This window comes from Podarcis erhardii (assembly GCF_964252035.2).
Source record: "Podarcis erhardii genome assembly, chromosome: 3".
NCBI classification, from domain to species: Eukaryota; Metazoa; Chordata; class Lepidosauria; order Squamata; family Lacertidae; genus Podarcis; species Podarcis erhardii.
In genome coordinates this window covers 100,986,424-101,007,071 of record NC_138507.1, presented here as the reverse complement: position 1 = coordinate 101,007,071, position 20,648 = coordinate 100,986,424, and the positions used below count along the sequence as shown (strand labels likewise).

Below are 20,648 nucleotides of genomic sequence, written 5' to 3'. Positions count from 1 at the left end.
CATTTACTGCTTTGAGATGACATCTGAATTTATTACGGATTTATTTTATTGACTCAGAACTGCCTGCCAGTTGGGGCTCGCTTTCAGGAAATTGTGCAGAATATTTCCGCCTGGAATACTTAAACTCTGCCTGTCGAGTTCTGCTGCTCAGATGGCGGGTTTCTTCCACTGTCACTCTTGTCCCAGGGGAGGAAAAGCTGCGTGGATGGGGAAACTACGGAAAGGAACCAGGAAGTTTCGCCTCCGGATAACTGCAGTGCGGCTCTACACCTTTCGCATCTCTTTGGCAGCGAAGAACAAGAAGTACACCGAGGTAGGCTTTGAGGTTGTCTATCTGACTGCCCGATTAGAAAGCTACTTCCTTCCGAAGCCGGCCAAACGAAACCACAGCGCGAAAATAGTAAAATATCCACACCAGGGCGGGGTCGCCTTAGGGTCTTCAATGGCGCTTAAATGGCGCTCGCGCTTTCGTCGTCCGGACCGACTTCCTCAGGCACTCGCTCAGGACACCCCTCTCGGGGAAGAGGTCCAAGAACGACCCGGTCGCACAGGAGGTCCTTTCTCGCCTACCCCTTCCTCTCGGCGGGCAGCACTGCGGGCAGCTGCCGGCTCGTAAGGCTGGGGAAGCGGAGCTGCGCGCGTGGCGGAGCGAGGCAGCCGCCCCCGGGCGCCGGGATGTATTACAAGTTCAGCGGCTTCACGCAGAGGCTGGTGGGGGCCGGCGCTTCCGCCGCCTACGCCCCGCAGGTAACGGAGGCAGCCGCGCTCTCGGGCCGCCGGGAGCTTGACCTTCACAGCTGCGCTTCACGTAGAGGAGAGACTTCCCTACGGGGCCCCATGAGGTCCAGTTCTCGCAATGACCTAAAGAGAGAACTCTCTCTAACCCTCCACAGTGGGGAAGCCCAGCCAGATGGGCGGGGTATAAATAATAAATTATTATTATTATTATTATTATTCATTGAGGAGCGGGGAAAGCGGGCTTCATGTATTCCACGTGCTTCTGTGGCTGCCCACCAGGTGTTCCCTGGGGCGGCTTGCAAGGAAGCGTTGCAGCAGAGAATATTTGAAATATAATATGGTTGGTGTCAAAAATAAATAAATAAATAAATAATTTATACCCTGCCCTGGGTCTCCCCAGCCAGTCTGGTGGCTTCCAATAGAATATTAAAATACAATAGTCAGTTAAACATTAAAAACTTCCCTAAACAGGGCTGCCTTCAGATGTCTTCTAAAAGTCTGGTAGTTGTTTTTCTCTTTGACATCTGGTGGGAGGGAGTTCCACAGGGCGGGTGCCACTACTGAGAAGGCCCTCTGCCTGGTTCCCTGTAACCTCCCTTCTTGCAGCGAGGGAACTGTCAGAAGGCCCTCTGCGCTGGACCTCAGTGTCCGGGCAGAACAATGGGGGTGGATACGCTCCGTCAGGTATACTGGACTGAGGCCGTTTAGGGCTTTAAAGGTCAGCACCAACTCTTTGACTTGTGCTTGGAAATGTACTGGGAGCCAGTGTAGGTCTTTCAAGGCTGGTCTCGACGGCTGCTTCCAGTCACTAGTCTAGCTGTCACATTCTGGATTAGTTGTACTTTCCGGGTCACCTTCAAAGGTAGCCTCACATAGAGTGCATTGCAGTAGTCCAAGCGAGAGATAACCAGAGCATGCACCACTCTGGCGAGACAGTCCGCAGGCAGATAGGGTCTCAGCCTGCGTACCAGATGGAGCTGGTAAACAGCTGCCCTGGACACGGAATTAACCTGCGCCTCCATGGACAGCTGTGAGTCTAGAATGACTCCCAGGCTGCGCACCTGGTCCTTCAGGGGCACAGTTACCCCATTCAAGACCAGGGAGTCCTCCACACCTGCTCGCCTCCTGTCCCCCCAAAACAGTACTTCTGTCTTGTCAGGATTCAGCTTCAATCTGTTAGCCGCCATCCATCCTCCAACCGCCTCCAGACACACAGGACCTTCACTGCATTCACTGGTTCTGATTTGAAAGATAATTTATTGAATTTCTATACTGCCCTATACCTGGGGGTCTCAGGGTGGTTCACAGAATAAAATCAAGATATAAAACCACAAAATACCTAATAAAAATAAAAACAGCAACTCAATACCCCCCCAAAGCCACACACATTTTAAAAGGGCATAGGTTGTATCAACCTAATGCCTGGTATCAACCAAATGCCTGGTTAAAGAGGAACATTTTTGCCTGGCGCCTACAGGTGCATAATGAAGGCGCCAGGCAAACTTCCCTGGGGAGAGTACAGTGGTACCTCAGGTTAAGTACTTAATTCGTTCTGGAGGTCCGTTTTTAACCTGAAACTGTTCTTAACCTGAAGACCACTTTAGCTAATGGGGCCTCCTGCTGCCGCCGCTGCACGATTTCTGTTCTCATCCTGAAGCAAAGTTCTTAACCTGAGGTACTATTTCTGGGTTAGCGGAGTCTGTAACCTGAGGTACCACTGTATTTGAAATATAGTAGTTGTCGGCAATAAGCGTAGCAGCAGAGTATTTGAAATATAATAGTAGTTGTCAATAAGCGTTGCAGCAGAGTATTTGAAATACAATAGTTGTTGTCAATAAGCGATGTGGCAGAGAGTATTTGAAATATAGTTGTCATCAATAAGCAGAGTATTTGAAATATGTATAATAGCTGTTGTCAATAAGCGTTGTAGCAGAGTATTTGAAATATAATAGTTGTTGTTGTTCTTTGTACCCTGCCCATGTGACTGGGTTGCCCCAGCCACCCTGCGCGGCTTCCAAGATACATAAAATCATAATGAAACACTACACATTAAAAGGCTTCCCTGTACAGAAAATGCAGTATATGAAACAAACAGTGAACAATAAAAATCTGGAGAAATTAGTTGGGGCGGGGCGCATGACCCATTGCAACAAAAGCAGAGGTTACATCCGCACCACACCTTTGGAAGCACGTTTGCACCAGCTGGACAGCTCTGAATAATTGTAGAAGCTGTAGTTTACTCTCCACAGAGCTGCAGTTCCCAGCGCCCTTTAGTGAACTACGGGAGGCTTTTAAGCCAGAGGTTGGATGGCCGCCTGTCGTGGGTGCTGTTGTTGAGATTCATGCATTACAGGAAGTTGGATTATATGACCTTGGGGTCTCTTCCAACTCTACTGTTCTATGATTCTATAGTATTTCCCAGGATTCTTGGGAGGAAGTCAAGTACAGTACAGTACTTTAAATGCAAGGGGCAGGGAGGTTGGGGAATGCATCAAGCAATTTATAGCCCCGATTTAAACTGCAGTGTCCACTGATGTTTGTCTGGGCTGTTTTTGACCTATACAGCCTTTTATGGCCTGGGTCCTGGATTCCTAAGGAACCTGCTCTACCAGAAATCAGACAGTGAACTTGCTGCAGTCACACAATCAGGCTCTTCTCTGCCTACCTTCACAGGGAGAGGCTGGAAGAATGACAGGGGGACACGTGGCTCTTTCTTGGGTGGTTTCTCCGCTTTGGAACAACCTGTCTTTAGATGTGAGAAGCCACTTACCTCTGCTGTTTCCCCCTAAAGGCTGCTGCACCAGTCGATTCAGCAGGCATTTTTATTTGTCTTTTGTCCACTTTTATCATAATTGGTTTAACTTGCTTTTTGTTTTACAACTTTATCTTTTAAAATAAAATGGGGCTTACTACTTCATACATTTAGAAAACATGTTGCGGAGCGCTGTTATTTAATGCCTGTTTCTCAGAAGCCTGAGTAGCTTCAACTAGAAGTATGGCATTTAGTGTCGGCATTTCAGGCATCTCCTGGGTCTTTTTTATGCCGACAAGCCTGTTCCGCTGTTCAAACGTATTAGATGAGCCAGTTGTTTTTATGATTTTTTCGGTGTTCCTTTTATGATGTTTTATGTGTTGACAGCACAATTCATTCATTCTTTTGTATGGGGGCGGCCTGTAAATACTTTAACCCATCAATTAATTAATGCAGCCTGGAATATTTTAGACGAATAGTTCATATTACAAAGTGACATTCAGCCCCCTTGATTGCTAGACTACAGTACACTAACCTCTATACAGCTCCCTTTCTCTCGTCTCCTTGCTAGCAGTCCGCATGCCTCTGTTACCCTTTCTCCTTACTTTCCTTTCCACCCACAGCGATTGTGCTCCTCTTATTTTAAAAATCTTGTTTCTCGGGTATCCCAGCCTTCTAGTTACTCTTATCTCCTGGACTCACTTCCTACTTGTCCTTCTTGCCCTATATCCTCTGCACTCTCCCTACCTATTGCTGCCAACACAGCACATCCCTTTTGCTAAGCCATGGGTTTTCTCCCATCCAAAATAGCTGCTAACTTCCCTTGTAGAAAAACCATTGTTCATCAATGTTCTGTTCCTCCTCACCAAAGAGAATATTTATGGTCATTCCTTGATACCATGTCATATTTAAAAATGGCCAGATGGGGATCACACTGTGTGCATATTAGAAAGATACCTCTCAGCTGTAGCCTTGGATAGGCTATATTTCTTAGATTTTTTGTATTTTATGAATACATTCACAGATATGCAGAATAGCAGTGGGGTCTGTCTTTCAATAGATTTCTGATGCATTCCATAGAGCTGAGTGAGTTCCCTAATGCATGCTTTTTAAAAGCAAATATAAATAGTTTTACATAAAGTTAACCTGACAAGTGAACATTATTTTCCGAAAATGTATGTGATTGGCAGACAGCTTGATAGATGAACAAACAAAAACTAATTAGTAGACATTCATTTCAATCATGTACTTATTAGCCTTGTTAAAATGCAAATTTAATGTCAAGCATATTGTGTTCACACTCACTGTCTGGAATAATAAAGTAGGGAATCTGTATGTAGGTAATTGTTGGCTGTGCTGCACAGCCTTTTTTACTTGAGTGTAGCTCTGTTAAATGCCTGCATGTAAGAAGTAAAGCATTCCAGAATTAGCTGCGTTGTGGTTCTTCATCAGCAATGCTTGAATGCCCAAATGAACACACACTGCATTGTGAAGGTGGCACGCTCATCTCTTAATTGACTTTCTTTTTAAACGGGTGTTCACGAATGCATTCAAAACTCAAGGGGAAGAAAGACTAAATGAATGACTTGTTATGAATGTAACTCCTATTCCTCTTGGTATTGAGGGGTCAGCTCCCACATCTGTTCAGCTGACTAGACTGAGGCTGCAATCCTATACACTCATATCCTGAAACTAAGCCTGACTGAACAATGGTTCTTATCCATGATGGCTCCATTGTTAGAGGCGGTATGCCTCTAAATACCAGTTGCAAGGAATCACAAGAAGGGACAATACTGCTGCACTCAGGTCTTGTTTGTGGGCTTCATGGTTGGTATCTAGTTGGCTCCCCATGGGAACAGGATGCTCGATTAGGTCAGCCACTTGCCTGATCCAGCAAGGCTCATCTTATGTATTCCTTATGTTCTAACATAGTGGGACTGACTTGCAGGGGGTTATACTGGAAAGCCCAGGGAAGGACAGTGGGACAAGAGTAGCATTCAGCCACCCTCCAGCTTTGCAGTGTGCCCTACTGTGAAGCTACCCAACTTTTACTCTTCCTCACTTGTTGGTATCTCATTTCTTCTTGTTGTAAGCACCAAGAAAATTTGTACAGAAGCAGTAAGCAATGACTGTTTGCCCTCCCCTATTCATGGACATTGGTAGACACCCTGAGGTCATGGTGTTGGAATGTTGTTGTTTTGAGAAAGCAATACATTTCCAATAGCATATTTTTTTTTGCCATTAATTTGAGAGTAGTTTTTTTTTTTAAGTGAGTTAAAATAGTTACGAATTTCCAGAGCCCATTCCTAGCCAGAGGCCTTCTTTGCTTCCCAAAGAAGATGATTAGGGTCATTTACCAAATTTTATTTTATTTATACACTACTCTTTCTGGAAAAAGCTCAGGGCAGCATTCATTGATTACCCCACCCAACTCCATCTGACAACAGCCCTCTGAGCTAGGTTATTTATTTATTTATTTATTTATAATCATTTTTATTTGGTTTTGCAAATGTAAATTAGTTACAATACCAAATACATATCCATAGAATGAGATAACTCTGAATCTTGAGACTTCCCCCATCGGTCCTATTGTCACCGTTTCTGACTGCATATCATTTCATAATTATGTTTTGTATCTATCCATATTGTCCGTAGTATTTGTTACATTACAAATAGGATTAAAATCCTGCTAATGTTTTCATCTGCTCACAGTGGTCTCCTAAATAAATTATAAACGTTCCCCATTCTTTTTTGAATTTCTTTTCTTCTTGGTCTCTGAGTTTAGCCATTTCAGCATAGTCTAACAGCTTGATTTGTCCTTTCTCTCTGGTAGGGATTACCTCTAGCTAGGTTATGGCAGGAGAGAGTCTGGCTGTCCCAAAGTCACTCACTGAGCTTCATGGTTTGCTGGAGATTTGAGCCATGATCTCTCCACATTCTGTCTGGGGCTGATGAGAGTTGGAATGTAAGAGCCCTGCTGGATCAAGCTGAAGGCGCATCTACTCCATCATGCTGTTCTTGCATTGTCCTGCCAGATGCGCAGGGGAAGCCTGCAAGCAGGACCTGAGTGCAATAGCACTCTCCCTTACTTGTGATTCCAGTAACTGATATTCAGAGGCACATTGCCTCCTAACAGTGGAGGGAGAACATAGCCCCCATGGCTAGTAGAGAGCACCTCATTGGCTACCCTTGGTCGAGAAACATTTGCTTCTGCATCTGGAAGAGGCAGACTTTGCCAGTCTAATTTTGTTTTCTCGCTGCTTTGGGTTGGCTTCTTGACAGATTCTTTTCAATATGTCCTGGTGACTTCATTTGGAAAATTTTAAGAAAAGACTTGATTCAGCTTCTATTGTGAAGCAGAAAGGGCAATTTATTGATTTAAAACATTTATAACTTGCCTTTTCAATGCGTGAAGATGCTTCTAACAAAGCGTCCACTAATGCAATAAAACCAAAGTCCTATAAAGTCACTAAACTGTGCATCCTATGGCAGCAGTATTTTACAAGCGGAAATGCCCACTTAAATGTCTTGCAGCAGAGGAAGGTTTTGCCTTCTCCCTGGATTGCTGCAAAACATTAGAGCTGTAGACCATTTTGTGACAGTTCTTCCACAACTGTGGGGCAGTCTCCTATCCCACGTGTCCTCCCCTCATGTGATATGGGGCACACAGTGGACCACCCCCACTCTGCAGAATATAAACAGGGGAGCTTGTGTGGGAAAGGCTGTCTCTGAGCTACATGGGTTCCTACCAGACCTTGGAAGAAATGCTTAAAGGTAAAATCCAGCACTTGGTCCCAGAAATGAATTGGCCACCATCGTAATGGTTGCAAAACGGAATCTATTTCTGAAATACACAGGTCCATGCTGCAACAGCCTACAGTTAATGCAATTCAAAAGAAGTATCAAGGGAGGGAGGGACGGAACAAATAAATTCAGGTTCTCACCATTTACTTCTGAGGGCAGAGAAGTCAGTGGTACTTGAACCCAACAGAGCTGATGGAGGAGATTCTGTTTTCTCCCCTTTCCCTTTATAGCAGGCACATGACTTGCCATTTGCAGGCAAACTTCCAGACTGTAAATATGCTCTTGACCGTAATTCTCTAAGTGTCTCTTCTGGATGGTCCTGTGGAGTACAGTGTTCAAGGTTAAGCCAGAGACGCTCTTGCTTTGTAGTCTCTTACTGTCTGGTCACTTGTTTATATAGCTGATAATGTATCTGGTAACTGTGCTCACTGCAAACAAAGTTTTAATCGTCTCATTTTATGCAGGGATTCAAGCCAGTTGTATCTACAGAGTCACCAACTCTAATATTTGCAACACCAACTAAAATTGCCTCAGAAGGACCGTCCACCATCGAGTATTTTGGTAAAAACCGGGTACCGGAGCTGCAGAAGTTTTTTCAGGTGGGAAGAAACAATATTCAGTCAATAATCTTAGTTGAATTTATGTCTGATCGCTGGAGATGCTGAATGCTTGAGGCTTTCAGAAGTGTAGATAAAATGCTGCTAATATCTATGTTTCTGTGTTTACATTAGAGGTCAACAGTATTTTAAAAAGAACTTGAAACAAATTTTACAGCAGGCTAAATGTAAGTTCAGCGCTAGGGGCACTCTGCATGATTTTTGCCTCCTCCTCACCTCTCTCTCTCCCTCTCCTGTTCTCTTTCCCCCTGCCCAATCTTCAACCATGCCTTATCTGAAAATTATCCTGTTTGTCCTTTGCTTGATTATTCTTACAAGGTTGAAGCTTTCAGTGAAATGGAAGGTCTTTGGCAGGGACAAAGACCAAGTGTGGGATTCAACTAATGATTTCTGTCCGTGGAAGCCCTGAGTGAGGGCTTCCGCTTGTGTATTGGGGCTTTGGCTCCTTCTCTTCTCCTTTGCATGCCTCCCCCCAAAAACTGGCTTGGGAGAGACCCCAGAACAGCATATGGGAGGAGGAGAGTGGGAATTGTTCTGTCTGGCAGGCCAAAATGCTTGCTGTGACAGAACAGCCACCTTGGTGCAACGTTGAATTCCTCCCTGAGAGGGTAAAGACTGGAACCTGGGAAAAGACATGGAGATCTGAAGGGCTTGTACACAGGCTTGTACACAAGTAGTGATAACTGTGGAGATTATGGAGAAAAGGAGCTGTTGAGAACATTTAAGAATCATCCCCCAAAACTTGGCAGACCATTTTTTTGCTTTTGAGTCCTCTCTTGGCAATGTCAGTATGTTGCTGCACAATATATTTCTCTCTGCACTACTCATGCATCTATGGTGGCGGTTCTCAAAATTCTGGACCAAATTCCAGTTTCTACTTTTAAGAAAGAGCACTGTACATGCAGAGTTCTGCTTGCAAGTTACGTGTTCCACTTCTATAACAGCAGCATTTTGGACAACATCTGCTGATACAAATAAACTCAGCACTAATCTTTTTTTGCTTCTTCAGTCTGTTGCAGATGCTTGCCATATTCAGGTCAGTCTTGCCCATGGGCAGTTACACAGTCAGGTTAAAACCCAACAGTTAAACATTGCTATTAACGTTATACAACTACTAATAAATGCAGTGGGTTTAGCAGTTGAGATCAGAGTAAATCACTGGAGCATCTTGCATGGAATATGCAAAACTCCCTTGTTCTGATGGGATAACAGCTCTTTAAGAAGCTCACTTTTTCTTGCATTCTGTTTTTATTCGGAAAACGCTCCCGCTCTTAATTGGTGTTATTTCCTTTTCCCTTGAAACCTCACGGCTCGCAAGGTAGCGATGCTTTGCCAGGAAGCATCTTGTGTGATTAGCCACTTAAAGGAATATTCTGCCGTATTCTTTTATACTGTGTGTAAGTGAATAGTGCAGACGTGATGTGGGAGTCATGTAACGATCCTCATCAGTGCAAGCCCTATGTGCGGGCTTCTGTTTGTGCCATGTGGCTTTTCTTTTCCCCATCTCCTCTCTCTGTGCGCCCCCAAAATTGGCTCTAGGTGGAGGTTGGGAGAATCCCTAGAACAATCCTTGGGGAGAGGGGGATCGTTCCATCTGGCAATCTGATATGTCTGCTCAGATGGAGTGTTTGTAGTAGCGTGACATTGAGTTCCTCCCTTAGTTTCCCTTTCCCCTCCCATAAAGTCTGGATGTGGTGAACTTCCCTGTGATTTCACAACGCTGTGCTCCCTGATAGGTTACCAATGACAGGAAACATGAAATGTCACAGTGTCAGAAACCTAAGAAGTTGCCATTTAACAACTCAGACTCTGCGTCCATCTGTTCCAGCATCACCTTCTGCAGTGGGCAAGGGCTTTCCAGGGTTTCAGGCAGAGGTCTTTCCCATCATCCCTTACTTGATCCTATAATAATAATAATAATAATAATAATAATAATAATAATAATAATTTATTATTTATACCCCGCCCATCTGGCTGGGCTTCAAAAAAAAAATTAAAATACTGTACTACATCAAACATGAAAAGCCTCCCTAAACAGGGCCGCCTTCAGATGTCTTCTAATAGTCTGGTAGTTGTTGTTCTCTGACATCTGGTGGGAGGGCATTCCACAGGGAGGGCACCACTACCGAGAAGGCCCTCTGCTTCTCGCAATGAGGGAACCGCCAGAAGGTCCTCGGCGATGGATCTCAGCGTCCGGGCAGAACGATGGGGGTGGAGACGCTCCTTCAGGTATACTGGGCCGAGGCCGTTTAGGGCTTTAAAGGTCAACACCATCACTTTGAATTGTGCTCGGAAACGTACTGGGAGCCAATGTAGGTCTTTCAAGACTGGTGTTATGTGGTCTCGGCGGCTACCCCCAGTCACCAGTCTAGCTGCAGTATTCTGGATTAGTTGTAGTTTCTGGGTCACCTTCAAAGGTAGCCCCACGTAGAGCGCATTGCAGTAGTCCAAGCGGGAGATAACCAGAGCATGCACCACTCTGGCGAGGCAGTCCGCAGACAGATAGGGTCTCAGCCTGCGTACCAGATGGAGCTGGTAAACAGCTGCCCTGGACACAGATTTGACCTGTGCCTCCATGGACAGCTGTGAGTCCAAAATGACTCCCAGGCTGTGCACTTGGTCCTTCAGGGGCACAGTTACCCCATTTGGCTAAAGATACCCTTTTGGCTAAAGATGCCAGTTACTGAACCAGGAGTTTCCTGCCTGCAGCTGTTTGCTCTGTGGCTGAGCTGTGTCCCCTCTCTGATGTCAAGACAGGAGGACCAAGTGTTAAGAAAGGAGGACCTACATATGCAGCTGCTTAAATATTGAGCACAGCCCATAGAAGTCAGATCTGTTTCCCTCCACCGGCCATTCATGCCACAACTGAGCTGCATGTACCTGCCCTGTGACACAGGCTAATATACGTAGTTAACGTGCATGGACCTCTGCTAAAGGTTCCCAGGGCTTTAGACGTTATTGTGGAACTCATTTGCTGGGCTGTGTGTAGGTGTGTTCTGCCCTTAAACTGGATGGATTTGGGTGGGCTACACTTAATTTTCGAGAACTTGTATAAATAATACAAATGTGCATATTTGCTTTGAGTAATCTCTCATTGCTGTCAGGAGAAAGGTCAGGAACTTACGCAGGTCACCAAAGCCATAGTCTCTGCTCGCTGCTAGCTGCTATCTTGGTTTAGCTTTCATTCACATTTTGTACAAATAGACTTTAGCTTGGGGGATGGTAATGTACATGCTTTTATTAATTCTTATGTTTATATTTTATTGATAACAGAAGCCCGATGGTTTGCCAGTGCACCTGAAACGGGGCCTTCCTGATAAGCTTCTTTACCGGACCACGATGGCACTAACACTAGGAGGGACCATCTACTGTCTGATAGCGCTCTACATGGCGGCCAACCCGAAAAAGATGAAATGAATGATCCCTGATTAATAGACACTAATGACTATCCACTGGAAGGAAGACTTGCACTTAACCTTCTGCCGTTACACTTCAATCATGTGATTGTACGTTGCAAATTCTAGAGATTCGATTTGGGTTTTAAGAAAATTCGGGAAATGGTGACCTTCTAATGCTTAGGAGAAGAAGAGCAAAATTAATACCAGAAGTTGAGAAGAAAGCCATTATCTCCTGTGTAGTTTTGCAGATTAGTCTTCACACCCTTGACTTGAAAATAGGAGAGGTCATGCAGCAGGCATTCCTGACAGTAGGGCAGGCTAGGTTGACAGTGCAAACTAGAAATGAAGTTGTTACCTTGATTGGTGACCTCGTTTTAGGGACAAGGGCATTTGGAAATCTTGTTGAAAGTGCATTTGACTTGCAGAAGAAAAGTTTATGGACTGAACTTCTAGGCTGATTTAAAATGGCAACCTGAGATGATTTGGCTTGATAATTCTCACTGGAATTTACCATTTAGGCCCCTTCTCAAATTATGTTACGAGCCTGACTGTGATTTCTGTGGAGTTGTTTCAGCAGGGCTATGTTGTTTTGATTAGCTCCTGGCATTTTCTTCTGATGATCTGTAAACTTCATTCCATTTCTGTAACCCATCTCTTGGAAGCGGAGCGTTGCATTCAAAGACAGGTTCTGTGTAGAAACACTTGACTCCACCATGGTTCCCTCCCTCCCACTCCCCCATCTCTCTAAAATAAAGTTCTATTTGTTTTAACCCAGGAATAAATACAGCAGTACAAATGCTGCACTTCTATCTGATGTGTCTGTTTTATGGGTAATATGGAATAAGATTTACTGTTGTTTTTTGTTTCAGCAGTGGTACAAAGCCAGTGAACTACTTTGAACATAACAAACACAAATTTATGACTGAGTGAAGTGCACATATCTTCTGGATTAAAATCTGACACACTCCACTCTCTTATACCCCCAAGAGTTTTGTTTTTGAACTAGCTACTCTGGGTTCACTGCTACTTGGGTTTCTGCAAATGGCACTGATTGCCACATGTCCCCTTATTGGAAGGAGGCAAGGTTACCTCTCTGGAAAGTGATGGGAGAGATTAATTGTACAACATAATGCTGGGTAGTTCTTTGGCACTGGGTAGTTCCATGAACACTTTGCCTCAACAGTAGTATGATCATACAAAATGAGGTCGGAGATGTACAAATGAATCTGCCTTATATGGACTCACTGATCCTTCCAATCCAGTACTGCCTGCTTTGATTGGTTGCAGATATCCATGGTCTTTCCTTTTCCTGCTACCTAGTTATGAGACAAGGAGGTTTTAATCTGGTACCTCATCTAATGTACAAAAGTCTCAGACTCACCTATCACTTTGTGCTCACAGGAGCCCTTTAGTTAGCTTTGAAATTTATTTCTGTAGCATGATTGTAGTAAGATATGAGCACAATTCAAAGTGTTGGTGCTGACCTTTAAAGCCCTAAACGGCCTTGGTCCAGTATACCTGAAGGAGCGTCTCCATCCCCAACATTCTACCCGGACACTGAGGTCCAGCGCCAAGGGCCTTCTGGCAGTTCCCTCACTGTGAAAAGCCAAGTTACAAGAACCAGGCAGAGGGCCTTCTTGGTAGTGGCGCCCACCCTGTGGAATGCCCTCCCACCAGATGTCAAAGAGAACAATTATCATCAGACTTTTAGAAGACATCTGAAGGCTGCCCTATTTAGGGAAGCTTTTAATGTTCAATGCATTACTGTAATTTAATATTTTGTTGGAAGCAGCCCGTCCCTCCCAGCACAACACCACCTTCCCAAAAGCTGGCTAAAGGAGATGCTGGGTTTTGGGAAGAAGGCATGAGACTCTGGCAGGGTCCCAGGCTCCTCCTGTCTCCTTCCCAAAGTTGAGCAAGTGCTAACTAGGCTTTGGGAAGGAGGAGGAGGAAGACTCCAGGATCCTGTCAGAGCCCTCCCTTCTTCCCAAAGCCCAGCGCTTACTCTATATAATCTTAATATCCAGTTTATTAAGATCAGCATGACTTATCATCCTGTGCGTAGTAGTTTCCTAGGAGAAAGGTCTGTTGACTTCCCTGGCTGCATAGGATCAACTTGCAAAATACATAGAGCTCTGCAAAGGATCAGGTGCATTGGCGGAAAGGGGGAGGGCACCCCCCCTCCCACTCCAGTCCAGGGATGCAACCCAAGCCCCAACTATTTTTGTAATAGCAGCTATTGGCAATGCTCTCCCAGGACTTTCCCACCTCGTCTACGTAACACAGCTGTGTAAGGCAGGGAGCATTTTGGAGACAACAGAGGCAAGGGATGGAGAAACAACTGTCAAAAGACTACACTTGCTCATGACTAGTGCCTTGATGTAGTATTTGCTGTGCCTCACCAGTGCAGTAAGTAGACTATATAATCTGAAAGGCTAAAAAAACAATAACCTTAACAGCAACCCTCCACATTTGAACTCCTGAATTCTATTTTGTCCTACAGTTGAATGCTGGTTTTAAATATTTTAAAGCTCGCTCTGGCATCAATTAATTTCCACATTTAGTGCCAATGCCCCAGTTGTGTGCTCTGTTGGGAAGCCGAACATTTAGTTTATCAGGGAGATGGTACTTCCTTAAAGGAAATTACTGCTCCACAATGTCATGATAGTAAAATGATGTTAAGTATTCATGAGATCTGTTGCTCTGTGTTTTCTTTGACTCATACCTGCTTATTGCAGCAGTTAGAAATGTATTGATGCTACTTTTTCTTTCCTGCAAAGAAAGTTGAAGCAGAGTGACCCAGGTGCTAATTCTTTTACTGCTGTAGCATAAATATTTAGTAAGGATATGTAGTCAAAGATTAGTTCAAAGTAGTATGTAAAAATAAAACCCTACTACCCTGGAATTTTCTAACGATGGTGCTCAGAGCAGTTTGCATTATTTAAAAACATCACACACACACACACACACACACACACACTCCAAGTACTGTATTTTTCGCCCTATAGGGCACACCTAGTTTTTTTGGGGGGGAAATAAAGAAAAAAAATTATTCCCCCCCCCAGGGTTTTGGGCTGCAGACTGCGGGCTCCCAAGGCTTGTGGACATCTGCCTGAAGCCCGGGGTGCGCTGCGGAGCCCTCGCCTCATTGCGCAGCGGCGCCCCGCTTCCTGGGGCAGCAGGGCGGAGAGGGAGCCTCGGCCAGCTGCTTGCCGGTATCCCCCGTTGAAGAAGAGCAGCCGCAGCCGCCACAGCAGCGCCGCGCCAGCCGATTAGCTTCCCAATCCGGTGTGAGGTTCCGTGGCGACGGGGGAGCCCTGCGCTCTGAAGGCAGCACCGCCGTCTGCAGGAAAAACGGAGGCGAGGGAGGAAAGACGAAGCTGGAAAGGAAGGGAGGAAAGGAGGAAGCTGGAAACGCTTCCAGCTTTCAATCCATGCCTGACGGGATGCCCTCGTCCCGGCGCGCAGGGCCAGGAGGGGCGGCGCTGTGAGCCGCTCGCTACCCAAAGTGAACGCAAGTGGGAGCAAAACACACTGTCCGCACAAAACACACTGCGCGTCTCTGTCGAAGGATCAACCCGGAGAACCTCAACATCCGCCGCTCTCCATCCCACTGCCGATTGAAGCCAGCCCAGCCCGGAGCGCAGGAGTTCCCGCCGGGCTTTGGGATGCAGGCTGCTATCCGCAAGCCTTGGGAGCCCGGCGGGAACTCTTGCCAGGCTCCCAAGGCTTGCGGATAGCTTCCTGAAGCCTGGAGAGCGAGAGGGGTCGGTGCGCACCGACCCCTCTCGCTCTCCAGGCTTCAGCGAAAGCCTGCATTCGCCCCATAGGACGCACACACATTTCCCCTTCATTTTTGGAGGGGAAAAGGTGCGTCCTATAGGGCGAAAAATATGGTAATAAACAATAGCAGAAGATTAAAGCCAGCTAAATCATGGCTAGTCAATGTGGACAATGTCTTCAGATGTCTTCAGAACTCTAATCAGCCTCAGCCAGGATGGCCCTTGGTCAGGGATGATGGGAGCCCAAAAACATCTGGAGGCACCACATTTGCTACCCTTGAACTAAACTATCAGGGTCTATCATTAAAACCAAACTATGCAATCTGAAACTTAACTAGATGATGATGATCAATGAACTAATAATAAACTTAGCAGTGAAGGATAAGTAATGAGGGAGTTAAATGGGCCTCCTCTGAAAGGAAGTTCTCCAGTATGGGTCATGCTACCAAGAAGCTTATCTTATATGTCCCAGCCAATTGAGCTTCTGCCATAGTCAAAACACACAGATCTTAGGGAGTGGACATGGTGACATAGGAGGCAATGGTCCTTTAGGTAGCCTGGGCCCAAGTCTCCATTTTGGAGTGCTCAAAGCCTGTTGACATTATCTCAGTAGGCCTCCCCAGGACTCATGCTTATTTCTCCAGGTGGGGTGGCCAAGCCTGAGAGACCAGGAACTGAATCAAGGGCTTTCTGGTCCACAAGTCTCAGTCAGTGGGTTGAAGGAGAGGGAAGAGTTCCCTCAAACGCTTGACTGCACAAGCATCCGGCTTCACAACTGTTAGCCTTCCTTTAGGAGTCAGTCTACTGCACAAAGCCTCCTGTGGCAAGAGCACCAGAAATAAAGGTAATTTTGAATTGGTAGCAGCTACCTAAAAGGACAGTGTGTCAAAGATACAGAGGCCCATTTTCAAATAATACGGCACCAACACTTTGGAATTGATCGCAGTTGTTCCCATTTGATTTGTGCCTATAAAGCACTAGAACACCAGAAGCTGCTGGATGTATTAATAAACCTCTCAGGTTTTCAGAGCTACGATTATTAAACTGTTGAAGGAGAAACTCCCTCCCCCATATATATAAAAAAGCATACTGCCACTTCTAACTATTAAAGCAAATTAGAAAGTTTTAATTCCTTGACCTCTTCCTGTTCTAGCATGTGTAATGAATTTTCACATGCAGGGGAGACAGGTCTCACTTTCCCTTGTTGGTGACCCGTGATTTCTGCTTCAGTCAGCACGTGATGCATTTCTTATTGAATTTTTAAGCCTTGCTGAAAGAGCTTCATTTGAATTTCAGAAATACCTGATGTTAATTTAACACAAATTACATTGACACCAGCAGATACGTTGATGGGAACAGTTTGTAGTTCAAAAGACAGGGAGAGAGAGAAATAAGTTTGATGAATACCCGAAGGCTATGTGAAACGCAAACTGTGCCTGGAATGGAGAAGTAGGACATAAGGAGAAAATGCAGTTGAAAAAGAAGATGGCACCAGTGGTGACTCGTGTCCACTAGACCTGGTTGGACAGCTCGGAGGTCACGAGGGCGTGGCCAATGAAAGGTGAAAGGGGCGTGGCCAAGTTGCTTTGGTTTTCTCCCCATCCTTCTCCCTTGCAAAGCTGTGGTGGGCAATTTAAGTGTTGCTGCTTTAGAAATAGCACCAACTAAACTGAAAAGTGCCCTACTTTGGTTCAGAAGGGGTCCCTGTTGTCACAATTGTTTGTGTGGGTTAATACCCAAGAAGCTGTACGTTACTCAGAAGTAAGCCCCACTGAATTCCATGGGGATTGCTCCCTAAGTATGTACAGGACTGCAGCCTAAATTGGTTAAAGGTGTCACCCAGGACTGTTAACAAGGGACCTCCACAAATTTCTACCCCTATGGGAAAAGATTATTTTCCCTCCCCCAGCTTAATCACTTCTACATCTTTTTTCCAGAATGTGGAATAAGGTGGAGGGATATTAAGTGGATTAGGACTTGGGAGACTAGCTGTGAAACTCACTGCGTGACCTTGGGCCAGTCACTGTCTTTCAGCCTAAACTACCTCACAGAGTTGAGTCTTGAGTTCCTCTCAGGCTGCAGGGACACGTTTGGGCCTTCTCTCTTGATCCATTTGTTCCTCCAGTCTGTCCACTTTACTTGTAGGCAGAATTATATATTATTATGTGAAACAGTTGGAACAGCATGGCTGCATCCACACAGCAGTTTATTCCATTTCCCCAACATTAATTGTTAATTTCCACATTATAGTTCAGCATTCACCCATTGTAAAAGCCACTAATGGAATACAGGGCATGTTTACCACTCATTTCTGTGTTCTTTGATTCCAGGAAAAATCTCTTTGCAGCCCCCTTACATGGAAAATTGTGGGAGTGAAGTGATGGAATTTGGGGACAGTTCTATCCTGCTGTTTTCATGGGGGAGCAGAAACATGCCTTTGTGGAAAGGGTGGAGGAGTAGTGGCGTTTTTCAATGACATTTATTGTTCTGTTACACTATGTCCATTGGCATGAATGAAATTTAGTGTGACCTGCTGGTATATATGTCAGAAAGCCACAGTTCCATAACCGAACAGGTACTGCAGTATGGAAAGAACATTAGGCAGTGGGACAGAAGCACTAGCATTATAATAATGAAAACCAACACAATGCCCCCCCCCCATCTGAATGTACTCTAAGTTCTATATGTGTTAATGGTGAATGTATTCCCATAGTTGAACATTGCTTTAATGTACTCCCAGATGGTGTGGGCTCAAAATGCCAACCTGTATTTTCTCTCTGCTTAATCTGGATTTTTCCTTTCCAAGGGCAGAATCTGGTAATTATAAACCAAATCAAAACCGTTGCCAAAAGCCCATTTGCAATAACTCAATAACCTATTTGCAATATTCACCTCCCCATTTGGAGGCACCCTTCATATTTGCAATAGATCTATTCTTCCATTTCAGCCAGTTCCAGTCCTTGATGGTTTATTCTAGGTTTCTTATCCAGCCAGTATAATGAATGACTCTCAGGGCTTAAGAACCACCGAGTGCTCTTGCTGGATTCATGTATAGCACATTCGGCTGAGGTCTGAGCCAATTCGGGCATATTCGTGAAGAACTGCTCACGAACAGTTACAACCGTCAGTCAAAGTCCAGATTTCTGCAGCTACTTTGGTTGTGTTGTTATAGTTTCCATTTCATGCAGTTACTTGCTTTTAACAGAACACCATTAGCAGCATGTTAACAGGAGGGAACTAGAGGCACAGCTAGGTTTAGTGGTCTGCTCAGAGAGGTCAGAGAGTTTGGTGGCAAAACCCATGAAATCAATAATGCTGCCGACATGAAGGGAGCAAATTAACGAAAAACAATGTGGCCAAAGGGGAAAGTTTTAAGACTTTCCTGTACTTTGCCTAATTATAGATGGGGGAATGGTTGTTCAAATTGGAAATAAATTTAGAATAGTGAGGCGTAGAAAATCCAGTGATTTATGCCCCCCACCCAAAAGGAATACCTGCTAAGTGGAAAGAAACTGCTACATGCTGTCTAGGAAATAGATTTGTGAGTTAAGTTCAGAGAATCCCAGACAGCTTCTCCTTGAGGCACAGTGTGAAAGAGCAAATGAAACAAGCACTTGTCCAATCTTATGTTCCGTTCACCCTATTTCTGTATCAGTTTACAGTTTCCTTGCAAACAAAATTTTGTCAGCATTCCTTAATGGGAACTTTTATACAATTTGTCTAATACTATCTAATATTTTTGCGAGCAATATCATGCATCTCTGTATGCTATTTTCACTGACACATGCATCTTTATGTACACTTCCCTCTAACAGGTACAATTTTACACAGATTATTTAGCTGGAGTGCTGCACCACAAAATAAGGAAAAGTACCCACTTCAAAAATATTCTGGTCTCCAAGTTATCAACCTGTTCTGAGAAACGTTTGCAAGAGCAATTGTTGTCTTCCCTGCTACGTGAATTAGAGTTTTAGTCTTACTTATTTATCCAGGCCCATTAATATGCATTGTGGTTTACATAATTGAAAAGACAGGTCTTCCATGGAGTTTGCGATCTAAAAATAGAGGAGGGGGAGATACAACCAGGAGAGGGGAAGAAAAGAGGTTTGCTGCGAAGACGACAAGCCTTTCAGCTCATCTTTAAGAAATGAGCCATTGTCTATTTTAAAACTTCGTGTCAACCTTATATTAACCGTCTCTGAGAAAATGAGGGAAGTAGGAACATTTAAATGTTCTGTGTAATTAAGCTGAATACTCCCAGATGGACGTAATGTCTAGCGAGGGAAGCTGCATCTCTCCCATCAAATTCCAACAACTGATTGGCAGCAGCAAAAGGCTTTATCCAAGGACGCCCACTATCAATCAAATACATAATTTCCTGTCTTGGTCACAGAACATTAATGTTCTGAGAGGTTTTTTGGGTTGCGGGGTTGTATCTAAAAAGATCTGCTTGTAAAGGGAGGTTGGAGACTAGAAGAAGCTACAGTGGTGCCTCGCAAGATGAAATTAATCCGTTCCACGAGTCTCTTCGTCTAGCAGTTTTTTCGTCTTGCGAAGCAAGCCCATTGACAGCTTAGCGGATTAGCACTATTAGCGGTTTAGCGGCTTTTAGCGGCTTTTAGCGGCTTATCAGCTTAGCGGATCAGCTGATAAGCGGCTTAGCTGCTTAGAAAAAGGGAGGGAAAGGGGGAAAAACCCGCAGGAACTCGCAAGACATTTTCGTCTTGCGAAGCAAGCCCATAGGGAAATTTGTTTTGCGAAGCGCCTCCAAAACGGAAAACGTCTAGCAGGTTTTCCGTCTTGCGAGGCGTTCGTCTTGCGGGGCACCACTGTATAGAGATTCTCTTGATGTTGTAATTGCTCTGTGAAAAGGAAGTTCTAAGAGTGGCTAAGAGACAGGCTATGAAACAGGAAGTGAGAACATAGAAAGCTGTCTTCTGCAGAGTCAGATCATTGGTCCATCTACTGCAATATTCTCTAGACTGACTGGCAGAGTTTTGAGCTGTGCCGCAGCCACACGATTTCTGTTCTCATTCTGAAGCAAAGTTCTTAACCCGAGGTACTATTTCTGGGTTAGCGGACTCTGTAACCTGAAGCGTCTGTAACCTGAAGTGTATGTAACCCGAGGTACCACTGTACAGATATCCCATGTTGGACCTGGGGAAGCTCTGGCCATCTGGGTGTTGCTGGACTGCAGTTCCCATAATTTGTTTATGAATTATTACATTTATATCACTCCCTTCCCCATTTCATCCTCACAACAACCTTGCGGGGGAGGTTAGGTGGAGAGATTGTGACTGGCCATCAGGGAGAATCAAGGCTGGGATCTGATCTCCGAGGTCCTAGTCTAACATTGGTCATCATTCTTGGTCATGATGGCTGAGGCTGATGGGAGTTGGAGTCCAACAATGTCTCAAGGGCCACAGATCTCCCACCCCTGTCATAAAGGCATGCCGAGGGAGGTAACATTCACACCATACATTTGAAGCACATGGTTTTCCCCAAAATAATTCTGGGAACTGCGGGTGCTGGGACTTGTAGCTCCATGAGAGGTAAA

General features: G+C 44.9%; 1 protein-coding gene across 1 annotated transcript; it reads left to right on the top strand.

The window, feature by feature from the left end:
* The first annotated feature begins 561 nt into the window (after positions 1-561).
* COX7A2L (cytochrome c oxidase subunit 7A2 like) lies at positions 562-12,118 on the top strand. Its single transcript, XM_081855066.1, has 3 exons — positions 562-747; positions 7,759-7,893; positions 11,185-12,118. Exons 1-3 carry the CDS (start codon positions 676-678, stop codon positions 11,326-11,328), a joined length of 351 nt encoding a protein of 116 aa, XP_081711192.1. The 5' UTR covers positions 562-675; the 3' UTR covers positions 11,329-12,118.
* Positions 12,119-20,648: the final 8,530 nt, after the last annotated feature.